We start from the raw sequence: 17,048 nt of genomic DNA, 5'->3' as shown, positions 1-17,048 counted from the left end.
AGATGAATGCATGGACTAGTTTTTCCAGGTCCTGTTGAGACATCAGATCTTTTATCCTTGATATATTCTTGAGGTGATAGTAAGCTGACTTTGTTATTGTCTTAATGTGTTTTTCTAAGTTTAGGTCTGCATCCATCACTACACCCAAATTTCTCGCCTGGTTTGTGGTTTTTAGATGTATAGATTGAAGTTCTCTGGTGACCTGTAATCGTTTTTCTTTGGCGCCAAAGACGATTACCTCAGTTTTGTTTTTGTTTAGCTGGAGAAAATTGTGGCACAACCAGTCATTAATTTCCTCAATGCATTTACCAAGAGCCTGTACAGGGCCTCGGGCTCCTGGTGACATTGTGATATATATTTGTGTGTCATCTGCATAGCTATGATAGTTTATTTTGTTGTTCTTTATAATCTGTGCCAGTGGGAGCATGTAAATGTTAAACAGAAGGGGTCCCAAGATGGAACCTTGGGGAACTCCACATGTGATACCTGTCTGCTCAGATGTGAAGTTACCTATTGATACAAAGTATTTCCTGTTTTCTACGTATGTTTTGAACCAGTTTAGTACAGTTCCTGAAAGACCTGCCCAGTTCTCCAGTCGTTTGAGTAATATGTTGTGGTCAACTGTGTCAAATGCTGCACTGAGATCCAGTAAAACTAGGACTGACATTTTTCCACTGTCTGTATTCAGACATATGTCATTAAACACTTTGGTCAGAGCGGTTTCAATGCTGTGGTTCTGTCTAAAACCTGACTGGAAGGCATCGTAGCAATTATTCTGTTTAAGAAGTAACTGAGCTGTTGAGAAACTGCTTTTTCAATGATCTTACTTAAAAACGGGAGATTTGAGATCGGCCTGTAGTTGTTCATTTGTGTCTTGTCAAGATTGTCCTTTTTCAGTATAGGTTTGATTACAGCAGTTTTTAGTGATTCTGGAAACACACCTGATAATAAAGAAAAGTTGACGATCTGTAACAGGTCTGACTCTAAAGTCTTTGAGACCTTTTTGAAAAAACTTGTTGGCAGGACATCTAAACAGCAGGAGGAGGAGTTCAGTTGACCTAAGATGTCCTCCAGGTCTTTGCTGTTAATAGGTTGAAACTGTTTCATGGTGTTTAAACAGTTTTTTGGTGGACACAGTACATATCCTGGATCTGCTGTTGATGTACCAATTGCTTGTCTAATTTTTTGGATTTTTTCTGTGAAGAATTTGGCAAAGTCATTGCAGGCCATGGTCGAATGAAGTTCAGCTGCCACTGACACAGGAGGGTTTGTTAGCCTGTCAACTGTAGAAAATAAGACCCGAGCATTATGGCTGTTTTTAGTGATGATGTCAGAGAAGTAGGACCTCCTTGCACTCCTCAGTTGTAAATTATAATTGTGAAGTTTCTCTTTATAAATGTCATAATGAACCTGGAGGTTTGTTTTTCTCCATCTGCGCTCAGCTTTCCTACACTCTCTTTTTTCATTTTTCACCAGTGTGGAGTTTCTCCATGGAGACTTTTTCCTTCCAGAGATAACCTTCACCTTAATGGGAGCAATAGTGTCCATTACATTTAACATGTTAGCATTGAAGCTATTGACGAGCTCATTGACTGACCCTCTGGACAGGTCAGGTGTTAATGGGAAGACCTGGTTAAAAATTGCACTACTGTGTTCAGTTATACACCGTTTTGTGATCACTGTTGTTGATATATTTATGTGGGCTGAGATTTTACTTTCAAAGAAAACACAGTAATGATCAGACAGGCCCACATCAGACACAGTAACCTTTGAAATGCTCAGGCCTTTGGAGATCAGTAGGTCAAGAGTGTGTCCTCTATTATATGTGGCCTCTGTTACATGCTGAGTCAGCCCAAAGTTGCCCAGAGTGTTACTCAGGTCTTTAGTCCCTTTGTCCTGAGGGTTGTCCACATGAATGTTAAAATCCCCAGCAATAATTACACAGTCAAAATCAACACAGATCACAGACAGCAGTTCACTGAGGTCATTAAAAAAGTCTGTGCAGTATTTGGGAGGCCTGTAAACATTAAGAAACACAACTTTGGATGGGGCCTTCAGCTGTAAAGCCACATATTCAAAAGACTGAAAACTTCCAGGAGATGCTGCTTACATTGAAATGATTCATTAAATAAGACAGCAACCCCTCCTCCTCTCCTGCTCGCCCTGACCTCACTGATAAAACTGTAGTTAGGGGGGGTCGTCTCGATGAGAACAGCTCCACTGTTACTTTGGTCCAACCAAGTTTCAGTTAGAAACATAAAATCAAGGCTGTGCTCAGTGATTAAATCATTAATTAAAAATGTTTTCCCAGCTAAAGATCTAACGTTTAATAAAGCCAACTTAAGTGTTTTAGAGGTATTACTTGTCCCCTCGTGTTTGGGAGCAGTCTGTGGCACACAAGGTATGTTTACTATATTTAAAGATTAAGAAAAAAATAATAATAAAGTTGTGTTTTCAAAATTGGAGTTCAAGTTATTTTTACTTCCAATAGTGTTAACATGCTGCACAGGTCAGGAACAAGATTTTATTTTCATTGTAAGTGGGCTAAAGCAGTTAATTAAAAGTAGTCTAACATAAATGCTGTAATTTGATTATTTTAATAAACATGTAACTTGGATGGATTGGATGCTGGCGTGACCACAGTGCACACGTCTGCTGTTGCTCACAGTGGTCCAAGGGACGCTCAGTTTGTGTGTTCAGACACATGAAACATTAGAGGGAACGTTGGTCATCAGGTGTATTCCAGTCAGCTGTTTCCTCGTGTGTTTCTACTTCCCCTGATCACCTCCTTGTGTGCATTTAGTCTCTGTGTTTCTTTCTTTTCTTTTGATCAGCTGTAAAACCGCCTGTTTCAGTTTAAGCATTGTTTTAAATAAATTGCAGGCTCAAAAAATGTTTTCTCCCATTTCTTCTTGTTGCATGTTGAAGCTCTACTTGGAACCTTGTTAAGATCCAACCAAGCAAAACAGGATTTTTTGACATTTTTCAAGCAGTCTTAAACTTTTGATCGGGACTCTCAGATAATTTTAGCTTTCAGAGCCTCTGAACAGCTTTACTGCACATTTTCCCTCTTTTCTCTTTCTCTTTCTCACTCTAGCTTGTTCTTTCTTCTTGATAATCTGCCCCTCCCAGCCTGTCAGCTCAAACACTGTTACACAATACATATTATTTATTCACATACAAGATAAATAAACTGACGAAGCATTCAGATCATAATTCTCCTTCTAAAGCTGCTGAACAGGACAGAAAAAACAACAATAATAATAAATCTCAAACTAAAAATCAATCATTTTTAACCCTTGCATGAAAATGAAAGTGAAAGTAAGCTGGTGTTTGTGCAGCAGCCTCTGGGAGTGTCTGCAGTGCTGCTGCGTGTGTCTGACTGAGGATCAGATTTATGAAGATGCCACTGATGCTGATGCTCCTCTTACTCGGTAAGAAAGCTGCTCTGATACTCTGCATGCATGTGCGCACACACACACACAGGTTATTATATATGCAGTGCACTGATGTCTGCTCTCTGTGTCCTGCTGAATGAAGCCCTCCCTGCTCGGGTGATGCAGGGTGGATCCCACCATGTGGCTCAAATAACTGAGAACTATGAAGCTCAGTGAGGTTTTAGTTCATCATGAATAAAGCACTGACACACATTCACTCAGATCTCAGTGTTTTATTCATTTTGAAGCAGCTCATGAAGAACAGGTTGATGACTCATGAAACACAACATCACAGCAGTTTGTTTAGAAGCTGTTTATATTTGAAGGTTGAAGTAAGTGTCTTCAGTTTTTTACTTCAGTATCTTAACATTTCAATGGTAACTTTGTTAATATAACATTAGGTCATATTGAACTTATTGTGAACAAACTGCATCTCTGCTGTTCACCTGTTTCATGTCACAGTGGCATCTTTTACATATTTGTCAGCTTCCTTCAGATTATTCTGATTCATTTTGCATTAATTGTTGTAAATATACAAACGAAACCTTACTGATTGTTTTTCATCAGAACCCAACACAAAGCTAAATTCTGCTGCATCATCTCCACACTGAAAGGAAATTCACTGTGTGTGTGTGTGTGTGTGTGTGTGTGTGCGTGTGTGTGTGTGTGTGTGTGTGTGTGTGTGTGTGTGTGTGTGTGTGTGTGTGTGTGAGATTATATCGTATGACATAATCACAGACACGCATACAGTGTAACTGTTTTGGTTGTGCTGCATGAAAGACGAGTGTGTATTGGGGAGGTTGAGTTACTCAGGAGAAATCTCCCCGTACATCAACTGTTACTGTACCCCCTTAATAAACCATGTGCTTAAGACTCTGCGTGAAAGTTAAAATATCTATGTTCAGTGCACATAGATAGATAGTCTATATAGTTATATAGGTATACATGTCACACACAAATCCACCACAAAATGTTCCAGCATCAGAGCTGTGTCCATCAGAGGGACGGCTCAGAGTCAGACAGGCTGACATGTTTGCACATGAGGACGTCTGCTTCTACTGAGTCACTCACTTTCCTGGTTGTTGACTCAGTCGGCTCCTCTTTACCTGTTTAGTTCATCTGTGAACCATCAGGAAACTCTTTGGAACTTTACCTGATGTCCTGTGTCTCTCAGCTGTTACAAAATCACAGCACTCACCTGCTTTATATTTTTATCCTCAGGTTCCCAGCATGCCTCAGGGGTGGAGGTGTATGAGGGGGTGGAGTCTGTCCTGCTGCCCTGTCAGGTACAAGCTGATGTTACCATTGACTCCACAGCAGCAGTGTGGGACCGTGAGGAGCTCAAGGACCCAACGGTCCACGTGCGTCTGCCGAGTGGTGACGATTTTAAAGATCAGAATATTCGTTACTTCAGTCGAACATCACTGAGAGCCGAGGCTCTGCAGACTGGAGACCTCAGCCTCACTCTGAGGAAGCCCACAGTCTCTGACAGTGGAACCTACACCTGCACATACCGCAAGCATGGACAAGATCGGAACAAGACCTATGTAGACCTGAAGGTCACAGGTCAGTGCTGTCAGGTCAGATGCATGCTAATGGCAAGTTCTAAAAATCTGTTGGTTGATGTTCAGGTTGTTTGTTTTGTGTCGATCACAGAACTTCCTCCTCGTTCTGCAGTCTGGTTCAAAGTCCTCTCAGGTGTCCTGGTTCCTCTGGTTCCTCTGGTTGTTATGTTTGCTGCATGGCTGTCTTGTAGATACAAAACGTTAAAGAACAAAGAAGGTGAGTGTTTTATTGGACCATCTGATGAAATATCAGAACCTTGAAGGTAATCAGCAAAGTTTGATTTGGTGATTTGACAGCACCATAGCTGACGTCTCTGTCCTGAATGAGTTGTTAGTGATCTTTACATCACTGATGGTTACCACGAACTGTTAGATCCCAGTTATCCTGTACAAGACGTCTGGACCGACTCTTTGTTTGAAGGGCCAAAGTTTCTGGTATTATCATTATAGTGTGATATTATTCTGTTACCATATGTTACCTTATATATGTAATCAAAGTAGTTGAATTATGATAACAGCTGTAGGACATATATTATCCTTTAGTTTAGATGGTGTGATCAGTATGTAGTCTTAGTTTGCATTATACTTCTGACTTAAAAGAGTGTGAAAATCATTAGATCTATTGGATTGACCTGTATTACTCGACACTGTTGAATGTGTTACACTGTTTCTTGACATTTCATACTGCTGAATCATGAAGAGAATGTTGTGTGCAGAGGACCTTGTGCCGATAATAGAAGAGACAGACCCCCACCTTACAGAGAGCAGAGAAACAAGGAGCCGAGGTCATAACTTAGTAAGAGAGAAAGAATGTGAATGTTTAGGCTTTTACGACTAGGTGGGGGCCGCTAGAGGCTATAAGAAGCTGAGCAACCTGTCACCATTTTGAGACTTGCTGTGACCCTCTGCAGGCATGTCTCCCCATCATGATGGTTCTAATGCTCATAAGTGTTGAATTGTATGGAAATAAATGATTGTTGATTGAGCATTTATACACCGAGTACTGTCCTTCCTTCAGCCCAAAGATTCAAAGAATTGGGAGATTTCAACAATAGGCTAACAGAAAGTAACTAAAGCTGGTAGTGAGGAGACGCGCTGAGCTCTAAGTGCCTGCAGGAGTGTCCATCCTGCTATCCACTGATGATGCAACTGACTGATAACATAACAGTTAGGTGCAATCAATAACCACACCTGTTAGTTTCAGCTCTCCTCTGATGATCCTTCTCTTGGTCAGATGGATTAGTCTTATAATAGTTAAAGAAAAAAGGCCCCATGGATAGAAAAAGCTGTGACAACCATTGAAGAAGCTCATCTCCAGGCTGGAAGCAGGACTTCAGAAAACACAGAGTAACATCAGGACAGCAGGTCCATGTGTTACCCTGTCCATGGTTTACTGTAAGTGCAGTCAGATGTGTGATGAGTGTTACAGAAACACTGCGTCCACCTCTCCCTCGAGCTTTTACACTCTTCACAGCTTTGACTGGAGTGAAACCATGAGACGCTGAAAGCTTTGACTCTGTGGTATCTGGCAGACACGTTCAGTTCAGCTCTGCTGCTGATTGGACACCAAACACAGCACAGTCTCTTCATGGAGCAAAGGAACACGTTTCAGACTGGAACCAGTCCAACATGTTTTACTGCAAACATTTCACTTCATCCTGTCAAAGGAAGTGTGCTGATGCTGTGCAGCTCATGTTGTGCTTGGTTGTTCTTTCAGTTCGTGAGGTGGAGGTGGGTTCAGGTGTGACGTCTGCCAAGCTGCCCTGCAAAGCCACAGTTCACCTGTCTCAGGTAAATAAAGTCGTGTGGAAGGACAGAGATGGCAGGATAGTCCACGTGTATCAGGAAGACTCTGAAAAACAGCACAGACGTTACAGGAGCCGAACAGAAATGATTGAAGACCCGCTGAAGACTGGAGACCTCAGTCTGACCCTGACATACCCCACACACACAGACAGGGACACCTACACCTGCACCGCCTACAGCAGGGAGGGAAAAGTCCTGATGGAGAAAAAAGTGGAGCTGAAAGTCGAAGGTCAGTATGCAGATGATCCTTATTCACAGATTGTGTTTGGTAAGTCAGTGGTTTGTAATGACTGAAGTAGTTTGTGGGAGAGAAACTGGTAAATGTCAGCAGTTAAAGCATCAACCAGGCTCAAAGATAAGTTTGTGGGAAACTGTAAATCTGATTCATTTTTGTAGTGGTTCAGATATTGTGAGGACGTTCATGAGATGAGATGAGTGTAAGAGAATCACACATAAGACTTCAGAGCTCTGACTCTATTAGCCCGGCTATAGTGTTGCAAAAACAAACCCTGAGCTCGTTCCCAATGTCCTAAAATGAGACGAGTGATGGAAACCTTTACAACAGCAGCAGGTGTGTGAGCTGGAAACATCCTGGTCTCAGTGTTGCATACAGATTTCCCTAAATGCTTCTTCCAAAGCTGGATAGATGCTGTCTCTCCTCATCAGAATCTCAGAGACCCACATGAGTCTACACACCGCTCAGACAGCCAATGGTTTAAGGATGATGCTGGGCTATGAACAGGCTGTAGACGCTTTATGTTGATTCAGCTTTTATGAATCAACATAAAAACTGGGGGATTAAGTAAAAACATAAAGTCCACGACTGGTGTGTCATCAATAACAAGTAAAATGTTAACATGCTCACGTTGTTTGTTGTCCTCTCAGAGTGTCAGGTGGAGGAGGAGGAGGGGGCGGAGTCCATCTGTCTTCCCTTTCAAACCACAGAAAACCTGCCTGACGACAGTGAAGTGGTGTGGAAATGTTATGAACCAGAATACATGAAGGTCCACGTGTATGAGAACGGCTCTGACCGGCCCGACAAACAGGACGACCATTACAAAGGTCGCACTGAGATGAATGAAGACGCTCTGAGGTCTGGAGACCTCAGTCTGACCCTGAGACACCTCAAAGTGGGAGATGCTGGGAGATACGGATGTGAGGTCAACAGCAAGGAGGCCTGGAGATACAAGAGGGTGTGGCTCACAGTCAAAGGTTAGTTAGTTCATTCATGTTTGTGTGTGTGTGTGTGTGAGGTGTGACTCTTCTGTTTCCTCTGCAGGGAAAAATCAGGCCGAGAAATAAGCAGAGGCCATCAGGATCAGCTCCACTGATCCGTCTGCTCTGATCACTGATCAATCAGTTTGATGTGTTTATTTGATTATTGATCAGTGAAGGACATCAGTGAACAGATGGTGCTGAAGATGCTGTCAGCTGATACTGAGGCCTGTTGAGTCCTGTGTGTTCTCAGTATGATCACACAGCTAATGTATAAACTCCGACAAACCTGTGTTCTTGGAAAGTGCACTGTTGGCTGTTTCTGTAAGTCTGACCAAATATAAGGTGTGTCAGTGTCATGTGCATGTGGAGTAACCGTTAACAACACTGTGTGTATCTGTGGATGTTTGTGGCTCGGCTGCAGGGGAGGGGAGGGGCACGGGAAGCTGAGATCCATCACTGACCACACCTTTTTAGGAGCAGTGGGTGGAGCTTGCTGGACACAGCTGTGTGCAAGGGCGTAGATTTCGTTTTGGCATTGGTGGGGACGAATGATTCAGTTTTTTTTCCTTTTTGTCTTTGCTTCTTGATAAAAAGGAGAAATGTACTTGCCTACATATGCTATTCTACATGCTTTTAAACCATTTAAAATTACAATTGATAGTTTTATATGTGAGTTATATAATGCTAAATTACAATTAAACAAATGACTAAGTAGTTTAGACTTTAGTTTACTTCAGTCATATTCAATATAAATCAGGTATCATACAAAAATAAAAATAACTTCAAATTCAGCAGGGCTGGACTGGCACAAAATATGGGCATTTTGACTAGTGACCGGCCCACCATGGTATTATAGGAAAAGTCAAAAATCCTTTAATAATAAGCTTAAACCTACACCACCTTCCCTATTCTGGTATTCTAAACAGTAGCACACAGAAACAGTTCAGAACTTCCCTTCAACTCATTCCTGTCACCTGAAAGGTAAACCTGTTTCTCCATCACCTCCTGTTCAGCTCTGATGATCCAGTAAGGACATCTCCTGGTTTCATCTTCATGTTTCCCTCTCACCACATATCCAAACCGACATCATGACCAGCAGCTTTACAGCTGTGGCTCCAGCAAACATCAGCTGATACTAGAAATTAATATTAAATAAATTCTAACAACAGCTGATCAAGCTTAAACGTGCTGCTGTTGTTTAATTCGACCTCCGCTGGTTTCCTCTTTCTGGCGCAGAGAGAAAAGCCGATCAGCTGATCATTGATCAGTTTCATGATTGAATTAGCAACTTTCTAGCTGAAGTAGTACGGCACAAATCCCGTTCCTTTTCACCTTAACTTTAAAGTTTGACCTCCTCGGCTGTAATTGGTCCAGCCCAGAGTCGATCATGACCAACTGGCCAATCCACCACCACTCATTTATACCGTTAAAAAAAGAAAAGGAAGAAAACCCCATCGGCCAATAAAAACGAAAAATCACGAGCAGCCCACTGGGCAAATGCCCGGTATGCCCGATGGCCAGTCCAGCCCTGAAATACAGTCATGACAATAAACGAATATGAGTTCAAAGACTTAACAACATTACTTCAGTTGCATTACACCAACATAAAAAAACAGCTTTTACCAGTTGCGTCAGATATCTAAAGCAAAGCCGTTCCTTCCTTTAAAGGACCTTGAAAAGCTTATCCACGCATTTATTACATCCAGTGTGCTGCCCCTTTAAGGCAGGCATGATCATTTGGGTGTGTGTTTTTTGTACCAGCAGACTTGCCGTAGTACCTCACCAGTGAAAAACAGTCCTATAGCCAAACTGTTGTCTGTTCCACTTTTTGTTCACTTTTTCTTGCTGAGCCTGAGAGAGCACATGCCTGTAAGTAGTTGCTATCTGTTTTGTAAGCTTTCCCGCGATAGTTTTGTGTAGCAGTTTAGAGGTTTGTGTGGAAAACTTTCTTTTGTGAGGTAAAACGGCCGCGATGCTAACACGTTAGCCCGTCTATGGGATTTCCCATGTAATGTTAGCATTAAGCTAATCGCTAAATGCGTGGGCCTAATAACCAGTGAAAGGGTTTGGATAAGTTTGTGTTTATGTGTTATATACATTGTAGTGCATGGCTTAATGTTTGATGTTGTAAAGAAAAGGCAATTACAGCAGAAATTTAATATTTTATTTTTGTTTCTGTACCAGTTTTACAGTGCTTCAACAGTAAACATCTAAAACGTATCCGCTGACTCCTGGATGTTTATTGTGGACCTGTTAGCTATCTGCCAAGCTAGAAACCAGCTTCACACCCTAGTGAGGGCAGAATATCCAGATTGGACGACTGTAACTCCCTCTACTCGGGCCTCCAACACTCTTCTCTTTGCCGGCTCCAGTTAATTCAAAATGCAGCTGCGCGTCTTTTAACCAAGAGCACCTGGCTGCAGCCACTGTGGAGCTCCACAGTAACCGGAAACACGTGACCTCCACGGTAACCGGAAACACGTGACCTCCACGGTAACCGGAAACACGTGACCTCCACGGTAACCGGAAACACGTAACTTCAGTTAAATCGACTTTGACAGCGAAAACTAAATTGCGTTTTTGTTACTATTGATGCTGCTGAGAAATAAAAATGGTTTTAAGTGGGGGGTTTTTAACACTCTGGGTTTGTTCAAAAAAATTCACCATCCCCTAAATTGTTTGTGGCCAAAAGTGTACAGTGGTCCCTCGCTATAACGCGGCGCACCTTCCGCGACACTTGCTGTTTCGCTGATTTATTTATTTGTTTTACAGTACATCGTGTTGTGCGTTCTGATTGCTGTAGACCATTGTCAATCAATCTAGTCCAGTGTGTCCTGTACAGGAGCGGTCCCTAATAGGCCCATGGACGGGTCCCGGTCCGTGAGTCCTTTGGTACCGTTCTGCGATAGTTGATCCTCCGATGTGAAATGTATGGTTGTAGTTGTGTGTCTTATTTTGAAAGAACTATTTACGCGTTACCATAGCGACCAGAGAGCATTAAGAAGCAGAGAGGAGGATGTCACTGTCATTGTTGTTGGCGCACAGCTCAAGTCATGTTTATTATTATATTTACAAAATACCACAGTTTCTTTTTTTAATTCTTTTGTTGTATTTATCCGCGACACCTTAAAGGTCGTTCCCTGAAAATATTGTCTGACATTAAAGTGGTCTGTGGTGCAAAAAGGTTGGGGACTCCTGCTGTACAGTACAGAATGCGTTTAGCTTGTCGAATTTACATAAATCTTCGATCGCTAGCAGTGTAACTCTGAAGTGCTGTACTGTATGTTTGTAAGTTTTCTCCCAAACAAACACAACAATGCCGACGAAACGTTTTGCACCCTCAAATGCACCTTTAGGTTTCATTCCATAATACTGGACTTATGTTTCTACGAAGGTTTGAACTCTAAGAGTGTTTAAACAAAAGAGAAAAGTGTGAAAATGTTCATGTCTGTCTGAGAAAAGTGTATAAAGCATGTAGTGAGGGGTTTTACAGTCTTAACATCTGTAATAATTGTAAAAAATAAAGTTGGCTACTTCATGGATTTCACCTACCGCGGGTTATTTTTAGAACGTAACACCAGCGATAAACGAGGGACTGCTGTATTAGTAATAGTAGAGTCTGGGACATCTAATTGATTAACATCAACATTGATTATTATGCACTATTATTTTTGTTCAAGGAGAGCAAAAAATACAAAACTCTCTCAGCTTGTTTGTTGCCAAAAATGGCCACTTTTTGTGTATGTTCACAAAATGCTATAAAATGTATATTTCTTAAAACATTTTTCTACTTTTACCGACGTGACTCTTTAAAATAGCACCAGTCCTTTTCATCAAAATCAAAATTGTATCTACATTTTTTACTCTTTATAGCCAGTTAGGTTATATATTACCATTAACTTTTCAGATAAAACGGTGATAAAGTCCTAATGTTTTCATGAAACTTCCTTTTTTTCCCCATCTGAGCATCGGGGAAAAGGCTGTCTTGCAATTGTTGAGGTCACTAGTGTGTGCCCCATTTCTTCCAGGATCACTCTCTTTATAGGTTTTAGTGGACTCCTAGTACTGCGAAGTGGTTTCATGGTACAAAGGGATTGTATTGCAAGAGCTGGGAGACTGTAGAAATGAGCAGTGATGCCCTTCCTACCATCTTTCCAGAAAAGTGATCTGGAAGCTGTTAGGCTGACTTACAGCAGCAGCACTTTCTGCACCTGCATAAACTCCAGGAAACATTTACTAACGGTGTTTGTTGCTGTATGTGTAGCTTTGAATTTTTTAATAATATATATTTTGTTAATATTTCGGCTATGGTGTCTTGTTATGAAATGTACAAGAGTAAAAGTGTTTTTAGCAGGTGCTTCAAAGCTAAGTTTGACTGGGAAACTCAAAGCTCAATAGTCTGTATCAACAGAAATTCACTGCAGCCTATGTAATATTTCATGCGTCATAATTTATTCTACTCTATCTTGCAAATACATATTTGTGTGGCAATGTCATGCACAACACACACAACTATTAGATCCTTAAGATCAAACCCGTGTCATTCTTTTGGTCCACTGCAGTGCAGTAGTCAAAAAAAAAAGAATAAGTGAAGTGTCCACAAATGGCCAGGATAGAGCCCAGAGTGTTAATGTTTAAAATGTATAAAAAATATTATTGATTGCAATTCTTTACTGTTAATATCAACAATAAGCTTTTTATTTTGAAATTACAAGTTTAAAAAAAATGCTGTTACATTTACATTTAATGCTGTTTCACTGTAATCCTTTATTATAAGTATGGACACAGAATAAAGTGAACAACATTTTGAAATAAGTTTAATTGGAATTTTGTACTACGCAAAAAACAAAACAAAACAACAACAACAACAACATATTAAACAAACAAACAAACAAACACAGCCAGTGCCTTCATTTGTCCATTACATGTCATAGCACTGACCCTTAGCCCCTGCTCATCAGCACATGCTTTCAAAAAGAGCTCCATGTCCTTTGCAAACTGAAAAACAAAGAGGAACAAGTCCCTTGCTCCAGTGTCTTCTTCCTCTGACATGTCTCTTAAGACCCTCTGCTGGTCCTCTTGATTTAAGGACACATATTTGGGCATTGTTACATGTCCACAGAAAAGTGCCTTATTTTGGACAACCCACTGCACAGCAGGACGCAGATCTTCAACAACTGCTGGCTCCTGTGTCAGGCAAACGGGGATGAAAACATAGTTATTTCTCTGTTGCAGAACAGTTTTTTAACAGTTATTCAAATGTCACTAACCATGTAATTACTGTTTAAAGTGAATACTGACCTGACTGACTTCCTGGAACTTTTTCAGTCTGACAATGGGCACGTGTTGTCCTTCAAGCACAGCTTTGGCTTCCTCTCTCCAGTGTGCAAATAGCTTGCCAGAGCTTAACAGAAAATGTTGATATTGTTAAGGTGTGTAAACTTTGACACAACATAAAACAGAAGTCAAAATATAAATACCTCCTGAGATCAAAGTTCTCCATCAACAGCAAGCACCACCATTTACGCAAGTAGGGCATGTCTGACTGTAAAATATTAATATGAAACATATTTAACAACTTTCAAAAGATTCAAGATTCCATTGCTGTGAAAGTAAATAGAATACTTACTACAGTATAGTCAAATGAAGCATCCAGTGCCACGTACAGAGCAGACTATTTGGAAGAAAAAATAAAAATGTCCTTTTTTTAGAAGCTTAAATTAGCTTCTGAATCTCAAGAAGAGAAGAGAAAAATTACCATCAGCATGAAGATCCCACAGTCAACTCCATAGTCTTGGCTTGGAAAACCCTGTATTACATTGAAAATAAAGGCTCGTTAATAAAATCCCTTAAAAGAAGACTAGTGTAATTCATATCATTCACCATACACTTAAACTAGCACATACCTTCAAGTCAAAGCTCTTTTTTTCTGACCACTGCCCGGGAATGATCTTCACTGCAAGATTCCTTTTTTTAAAGACAGTTACATTCACAAGTTAACAGATGTCATGATGATGGGTGTGAAATGTTTATTGCTAATAGCACCAACTGTAACTACAGGCCTTAGGAACACGACCTCAACAAAACAGCATAACAAAATGAAAAAGTACAGTCACATGCTCACAGTTGGTCAAAATAAAGCATTTACAGCTTTAAGTTAAGGTTGGCATATTTTATAAACTCATTTTTAATGGTCTTTTATGTTAAACTAGAACATTTGAAGACCCTATTTATGTCTGAAAGTCATCTAAAGACAGCATCACTGACTTGATCATAATGTGAAGATGAGAAATAGAATAAAATGTTGAAGCATCATGCTGATATATCCATCCATCCATCCATTCGCTTCCGCTTCTCCTTTTCAGGGTCGCTGGAGCGTATCCCAGCTGTCATAGGGCGACAGACTGGACAGGTCGCCAGTCTGTCGCAGGGCCAACACACAGGGACAGACAACCATTCACACTCACATTCACTCGCACATTCACACCTAGTGGCAATTTGGATTATCCAATTAACCTATCCCCACAAGCTGCATGTCTTTGGACGGTGGGAGGAAGCCGGAGTACCTGGAGAGAACCCACGCAAACACGGGGAGAACATGCAAACTCCACACAGAAACTTGCTGATATAGTTTATAAAAAAAGCATGTGAGTGTACTGTATGTGTGAACACTCAAGATCAGCAGAACATGATCTGGGATGCACTTAACCTGGAACACTGAACAGGTTCCTGAAAACTCCGGAACAAACCAAAAATGCTTATAAAAATGTGACCTCAAAAGTGAAACATATTGTTGGCCACCAAATCCTGCCTTGGTGTTTATTGGGTCAAGAAAGAGGATTTCTCTTTTAGGTGGCTTCAGTACCTAAAAGACAGTTAGCCATGACTTCAAACCTGAAAACAATGTCATTGCAAGCGATCACAATCAAAGACTTTTGAAACTGCGTCATAAAAGCTTGAATACATCTCAGACACATAGCAAAATTCTAACAGTTTGTATGTGTAAAAAACAAGACTTACTCACAACTGGAAATGACCAGGGGTCCAGAGAGGGAGAACTATGATGTGCATCCTCTGAGCATCAGTCTGAAACAGAATTGTTTTTTAAGTATCCTGTATATGAACTCTCACCAAAGTTATAAAAAAAAATCATTTGGATTACTTGCTTGTTTCTTTAAAGGACGGTACACTTACAGGAAAGGACTGCAATGGATCACAGCCATAGGGTGCAAGCCAAGTCCGGGTGACATACAGATTTTCTTTTTTTCTTTTTTTTTTTTTCTTTTTTTCTAAATGACATCAGAAACAGCAGTATGCGACATTACGTGATGGCAGAGCTTCAGTTCATCCTTTGTCATTTTTTTTTTTTTTTTTTTTTTTAATAAATAGGACAGGGGGAATGAATGAGAGAAAGAGGGGGAGAGAAAGAAAGAAAACCAAAGGGGAGAAGAGACGGTGAGAAGGGGGGGGAAGAGAGAGAAAAAAAAAAAGAACTCCTGGGTCACCTGTATGGAGAAAAAAAAAAAAAACAAACAAACAGAGGAGACAGCAAACAACAAAGAGCAACATAATAATAGAGAAATCAAAGCACCATCACAATAAACTAGCTAGTCATAGATATCAGTATTTACTAAATAATAAACGATATTGTGCAGCACGCAAGATAGACAGCGCACAGTGTGCTTTGAGGCAGCAGCCAAGAAAGCTTTAGTCCGCGTCTGTGAATACCCATGTGTACACCTGTGTGGATCAGCATGCTTGCATTCCAAAGGTTTCTCCATGTAATGATCTGCTAGGGAGTGTGGGGGGGCCACAGCCCCGTCCTCCAGGGTGTGAAGCGGGTATGGAGGAGATCAAAACTCCAGACATCCAGAGGCCCCCAGAACACAAGAGACCAAGGAAGACCAACAGAGGGGCAGCCGCGCCACTGTTCCAGTAAGAGCTGAGGAGAGTCCCAGATGAGGGCTCGCCCAGCAGCCGCGGAGCAGAAGTCAGGGGGAGTTGCAGTGACGCGCCCGTGAGCTCCGCCGGCCCCCAGCTGTGCCTGAGTGACCGAGCCCCAGGCCGAGAGGCCGGGGGCACCCCACCTCCAAAGGGGCCCGAGCGAGACATACAGATTTTCTATGTAAATGCTTATCCCCTAGAATGTAAACAAAAACATTTAAAACAACAACTCTCTAAATTAAAGCTTGACAATCATCATATACAACATACAGTACCTTTGACTGGACAATTTTAGTGATAAGCTCAAAACAGCCATTTCCAATCTGAAACAGAAAAAATCATGAAAAAAAATGAATGTACACTTTATTATTTCATATTCATAGAAAAAATAATACTTACAGTCGATTCCATTTGTTTGTTTAAACCCAGTGTCCAAAAATCTGCCCGCATGAGGCACTTGTGGAGATTCAAAGGTTCAAATACAGAACTGCAGACTGGTGGCTGCTGTCAAATACAGCTGACACCAACATGATGAGTTCACCTCGTGGCCACTAGAGGCCAGCAAAGTGAACCACAGAGGGACCCAAACACTCGAGCGTCCCACTGAGAGAAGCAGAACTCAGTTTGCTGTGTTTCACAGGTGTTCCTGAACGCATCACTGTGACCCTGAAGAAAAGCTGAAACTCTTTTCCTGAGAGGATTTCTGCAGCTGACGAGCATCAGATAATGAACTAACACAGATCCAAACATGAGTTTGATGTCTTTGAGTCTGTCCTGTCTGTGGATCATGGCACTGAAAGAATGTGATGATCTCATAAATGAAACAAAATCTCAAGACGACTGAGAAAAAACATCAAATGTTTAAACTGAGAAAATATTAAAAAAGGCTGATTTGAACCTGCTGGCAGCAAAAGGCAAACATGACAACAAACTCCATGTTTTATATGAATAAAAATAAAGAGCTGCAGAAACATCATCTGGCATCGCGTCAGCAACATGACGGGTATAAAAACAGAGGCTCACCAGGCTGCAAACAAACACTGAAAATCTTTAGAGCAATTCCAGATCAGTTCCTCAA

General features: G+C 41.1%; 1 protein-coding gene and 1 long non-coding RNA gene across 3 annotated transcripts; one reads left to right on the top strand and one right to left on the bottom strand.

Annotated features, from left to right (window-relative positions):
- Positions 1-3,347: 3,347 nt before the first annotated feature.
- Positions 3,348-8,162, top strand: LOC309703207 (uncharacterized protein). The gene is made up of 6 exons (XM_082527919.1): positions 3,348-3,434; positions 4,659-5,003; positions 5,094-5,219; positions 6,720-7,037; positions 7,694-8,020; positions 8,088-8,162. The coding sequence occupies exons 1-6, from the start codon at positions 3,398-3,400 to the stop codon at positions 8,108-8,110; spliced, it is 1,176 nt and encodes a 391-aa protein (XP_082384045.1). The 5' UTR covers positions 3,348-3,397; the 3' UTR covers positions 8,111-8,162.
- Positions 8,163-13,117: 4,955 nt separating this feature from the next.
- LOC309701666 lies at positions 13,118-15,017 on the bottom strand. 2 transcript variants are annotated; one of them, XR_014275211.1, is made up of 7 exons: positions 14,736-15,017; positions 13,933-13,993; positions 13,785-13,835; positions 13,656-13,700; positions 13,507-13,571; positions 13,328-13,430; positions 13,118-13,213 (listed from the first exon to the last, which is right to left on the bottom strand). It is a non-coding gene; the product is annotated as an uncharacterized lncRNA (long non-coding RNA). The 2 variants fall into 2 exon arrangements; XR_014275212.1 differs by having other exon boundaries at positions 14,800-15,017.
- Positions 15,018-17,048: the final 2,031 nt, after the last annotated feature.

This window comes from Aulonocara stuartgranti (genome assembly GCF_965226115.1).
Source record: "Aulonocara stuartgranti genome assembly, chromosome: 3".
In the NCBI taxonomy this organism is placed as follows: domain Eukaryota; kingdom Metazoa; phylum Chordata; class Actinopteri; order Cichliformes; family Cichlidae; genus Aulonocara; species Aulonocara stuartgranti.
This window is presented reverse-complemented; position numbering and strand designations above follow the sequence as displayed.

What these genes read in the sequence shown, in the direction of transcription:
- LOC309703207 (XM_082527919.1), top strand. Translation starts at nt 3,398, where the DNA reads ATGAAGATGCCACTGATGCTGATGCTCCTCTTACTCG. An exon ending in AGTGGAGCTGAAAGTCGAAG is followed by an intron (nt 7,038 to 7,693) that starts GTCAGTATGCAG and finishes TTGTCCTCTCAG; the next exon opens with AGTGTCAGGTGGAGGAGGAG. An exon ending in GGTGTGGCTCACAGTCAAAG is followed by an intron (nt 8,021 to 8,087) that starts GTTAGTTAGTTC and finishes TTTCCTCTGCAG; the next exon opens with GGAAAAATCAGGCCGAGAAA.